General features: G+C 34.0%; 1 protein-coding gene across 1 annotated transcript; it reads left to right on the forward strand.

The window, feature by feature from the left end:
- Window positions 1–403: 403 nt before the first annotated feature.
- On the forward strand, window positions 404–4,121 carry LOC140980076 (protein PMR5-like). The gene is made up of 5 exons (XM_073445745.1): window positions 404–857; window positions 1,235–1,409; window positions 1,960–2,141; window positions 2,542–2,700; window positions 3,651–4,121. Exons 1-5 carry the CDS (start codon window positions 529–531, stop codon window positions 3,991–3,993), a joined length of 1,188 nt encoding a protein of 395 aa, XP_073301846.1. The 5' UTR covers window positions 404–528; the 3' UTR covers window positions 3,994–4,121.
- The last annotated feature ends 15 nt before the right edge of the window (window positions 4,122–4,136 follow it).

The following is a 4,136-nucleotide window of genomic DNA, read 5'->3' on the forward strand; positions in this document are numbered from 1 at the left end:
GTTTAATCAAGTACTTTTTGCGGGCTATGTTGGTAATCGTTTTTATTTCAAATATTTCAGACAAGCAGTTTATTTTTATCCCAATTTGAAAGATTTTATTTATTTAAGAAAATTTTTATTTTTTCGTAAATTTCAAGTAGTTTAAAAATACGGTACGTCGTAGTTTTCGAAATAAATTGTAAGAATAATTATTTCCTCAATTGATTCCTTCCAACATAAGTAAAATGATTATATTATATTTACAGCTTATTTTCACATTTTATATTTCGCATTGTTATTTATTATATGTTCTACTAATGCCTTAGTGTTATTTAATAAATCTCATAATAAATTTTTTTGAGTTGGTATTTTACAATTTTTTCGTGAGATATTTTTTTATCAATCGGATACAGTCAAAATTGACATTTGTTATTGACAAATTAATGGTTTCAAAGTTTTTAAATTAGGGTTTAGTTAAATCCTCGAATTGTTTTGTTTATGGAAGATGAAGAATGCATACATAGCATTTGAAAACTTTTCTTGCCTCCCATGGCTATTCCTCCGTTTTCATTTCACTTCAAAATTTTATGGCTTCTTCTGCTACAGCTTTCTGCGAATTACATCACGGTTTCAGCAATTGTGATAGCTCGTTTGAGGAATCGCCATGCCCAAAATGACAGGATTCATCCAAACCAGAGCAGTTCCTGTGCGTTGTTCGTGGGCAGCTGGGTTCGCCACGAAGACGACAGCTCGTACCCCATTTATGATTACTCTTCATGTTCTGTGATAGATCCTCGATTCAATTGCCAAATGTATGGTAGAACAGATACGGATTACCTCAAGTATCGATGGCAGCCCACCAATTGTCAGCTCCCGAGGTGATTACTTGTACTGTTTTCAGCTGATTTTTTTTAGTTAAATGCGATTTTGAGCTTCGAAAGTGTAGTAAGTTGTTATATTAGTTTGTTGTTTTCAAGTAAAGTGGAATTTGCTTGTGCATTTGTTTGAAGGAAAAACATGAAAATTCTGAAAATATTAAGGATGGTTAGTACTTTCCTAATTTGGCTGTTCAAGTAAAAACTTGTTGATTCGGTATCTTCATAGATTCAAATTTTGGAAATAGTGATATCTAAGGTAATATCAGCCAAACTATAGAGATTATTTTTAGGCTTTTGTTGGCTACCACGACCAAAGTGCAGGTATATGTCTCCATTTTACAAAGGTAGATAAGCTCTTTTTAGATTATGTGCTGCAGGTTTGATGGAGTTGAATTTGTGACAAGATTGAGAGGAAAGAGCGTGATGTTTGTGGGTGATTCGATTGGACGTGACCAATGGGAGTCATTGATCTGCTTGATATTAGCTGACTTGCCTGCATCATCCCCAAAAGAGAACACTGGAGGAGATCCTCTTTCCACCTTCAAACTCTTGGTAATCACCCCTTCAACTCTTTCTTTGCAATGCTGCCAAAAGACTATACCTTTGAGAGCATTCATTATTATTGTATCATTGGGACTTATATATTCGCAGACTGACTTTATATGGTCTTAAGTCTTAACCCTTTTATGTCTGCGAGAGGTTGTTGGTATGAGGGTCATCGACTAAATAATTACCCCTTGTCTAGTATTTGATTGGCTCTATAGGGCAGGGATTACGATATCGACATGAATTTGATAATCTACATTTCCGGTTTTGTGTAATCACATTCCTTTGTTAGTGATAGAATCATCCAACATTTTGTCTATGCGTTGAATCCCTTATTATGGCCCTAAGAATGAAAATAAATCCTCCGAGCTGCCATTTTAAGTTCGTTTTTGAGTAAGAGGACAACAAAATCTAGTTATACAAACAACTTGTTTGCAGATAATCATCAATAATCATTGACTTATATTATCCTTAACTTATTTTCTGTTCAAAAGTAAAAGCGGTGCCTTTTAAAGTACGACTTTATTTGTTTGTGTTTCGAATGTGGGAAGAATAGGAATATGGTGTGACAATATCATATTACAAAGCATTATACTTGGTGGATATAGACATTAATGAGCAAGGTAAAAGAGTTTTGAAGTTGGATGATATAAGGGGTAATGCCAAAGCCTGGAACGGTGTGGATGTGCTCTGTTTCAATACTGGCCATTGGTGGACTCATACAGGAAATATTCAGGGGTAAAAATCACTCATTGACTACTTTTTTCAATTTATTTTTTTAGTTTAGTCTGCATCAAGTTGATTTTCTCATATCAAGTCTCACTGTTTTTCTCTACTATAATTTTCATATTACAATGAAAAGTTTACATTTTTCAAATAGTCTTCATATAATATCGAATCATTCTATACATCATGCCAACTTTTTTGTTGTTAATGTCCCGTTTTCTTATTCATTATTATTACTCTCTCTTGAACAGTTGATTAAGATCACTGCAAGTTCTCATAAAATATTTAAGAATCTAAGATTCTCAGTCGACAATCTCATTAACTTAAAGTCTTCTAAATACAAATTTTACACAAATAGGCAAGAGATGACTTGATTCCAAGCTGGCCCAGTAATAAAAAGGGTGAAATGCAGGTGGGATTATATGGAATTAGATGGGACACAATACAAAGATATGGATAGATTGGTAGCACTGGAAAGAGGGCTCAAAACATGGGCCAAATGGGTTGATTCCAATGTTGACACCACAAAGACCAGAGTGTTCTTTCAAGGCATTTCGCCCTCACATTACTAGTATGTTACTTTTTTCTAAGTCTTTGCTTTGTTTTCTCTTTTACTAGTACTTGTGTTGCTTGCATGTCTTTTCCGAATTCTTGATAGTTACACCATTTAGATATCTTTTTTCGAATGGTGTTACATTGTCTTGCTCTATGTATTTAGAATGTTGGCATAAGCCATTTATCTACATTCCTATACTATATTATAAAATATTGTATTTTTGGAGTAATTACTGTGGGTCGTTTCAAGTGAAACGGATAAAAGTTACCATCAAACTTTATTTTAGTAAATTTGTAACCTACTAATAACTACTTAATTGAATATTCCCACTAAGGCTGTAAACGAATCGAATCGAACCGAATTTTAAGAAATTTTCAGTATTCGAGCTCGAGCTCGAATCCGAATAAACATATTCGAAGCTCGATTCGAAACTCGAACTTNTGTATATGTACTTAATAATATTTTATTTATTTTTTAAATATAATGCTAAGGTTCGCGAACAATCGAACAATATAATTTTAGCTCGAATTCGATTCGAAAAATATTCGAACATGTTCGAGTTCGGCTCGAATTCGATAATTTCGAATTCGAACCAAATATTATTCGAACCGGCTCGAAAAGTTCGTGAACGTGTTCGGTTCGTTTACACCCCTAATTCCCACTTTAACTTTTCAAATTTTCTAAAATATTTCAAGATTATTGTTTATAATTAATAGGATGTATTGTTTTTAGTATCATTCGTGACGGATGATTAAAAATTTCTAAAATCAATTATTTCAATTAAAAAGTTTATGTAGGCGAATAATCTTGTGCGTAGATTGCCAGTGTATGAAAAATGTGTAGCATAAAATCATACGGTTACTGGTACTGGTGTAGTATCAATATTACTTTTACTTCTGCTACTCTTAAATACATGTTTATCCATTGAATGAAATCTTACACATTTCCTCATGTAAATTTCACAGCCGTAATGAGTGGAATTCAGGAACAATGTCAAAACCAAGAAATTGCTATGGGGAGACGATGCCGATGACAAACAGCGACACTTCATATCCTGAACCATACCTAGATCAAGTGAAGGTAACGGATGAAGTACTGTCTTCTATGAGCAAACCTCCCTTTTTGCTCGACATAACAATGATGTCATACATGAGGAAAGACGCTCACCCATCCGTATATAGCGGAGAGTTGACCCCCGAGCAACGGTCTAATCATGATCCTTCTGTTGCTGACTGTGACCATTGGTGTCTTCCTGGATTGCCTGATTCTTGGAACCAACTTTTCTACACCGCTTTGTTCTCACTGTAGCAATTTTAATGTTACTTTGCTAACTCGGGTAGTATTAATGTTACTAGGAATTACTAAGAAGGCAATCTTGCATTTTTAAGCATGTAACATGCTAAGATACCGGGATATACCATGCATGGTTTCAAGTTTGATTCATAATATAT

This window comes from Primulina huaijiensis, chromosome 7, assembly GCF_012295235.1.
Source record: "Primulina huaijiensis isolate GDHJ02 chromosome 7, ASM1229523v2, whole genome shotgun sequence".
Classification (NCBI taxonomy): Eukaryota; Viridiplantae; Streptophyta; class Magnoliopsida; order Lamiales; family Gesneriaceae; genus Primulina; species Primulina huaijiensis.

Bases quoted from the DNA above. Each gene is read 5' to 3' on its own strand.
- LOC140980076 (XM_073445745.1), top strand. From the start codon at position 529: ATGGCTATTCCTCCGTTTTCATTTCACTTCAAAATTTTATGGCTTCTT. The intron at 858-1,234 runs GTGATTACTTGT...TATGTGCTGCAG, and splicing joins ACCAATTGTCAGCTCCCGAG to GTTTGATGGAGTTGAATTTG. The intron at 2,142-2,541 runs GTAAAAATCACT...GGTGAAATGCAG, and splicing joins CATACAGGAAATATTCAGGG to GTGGGATTATATGGAATTAG.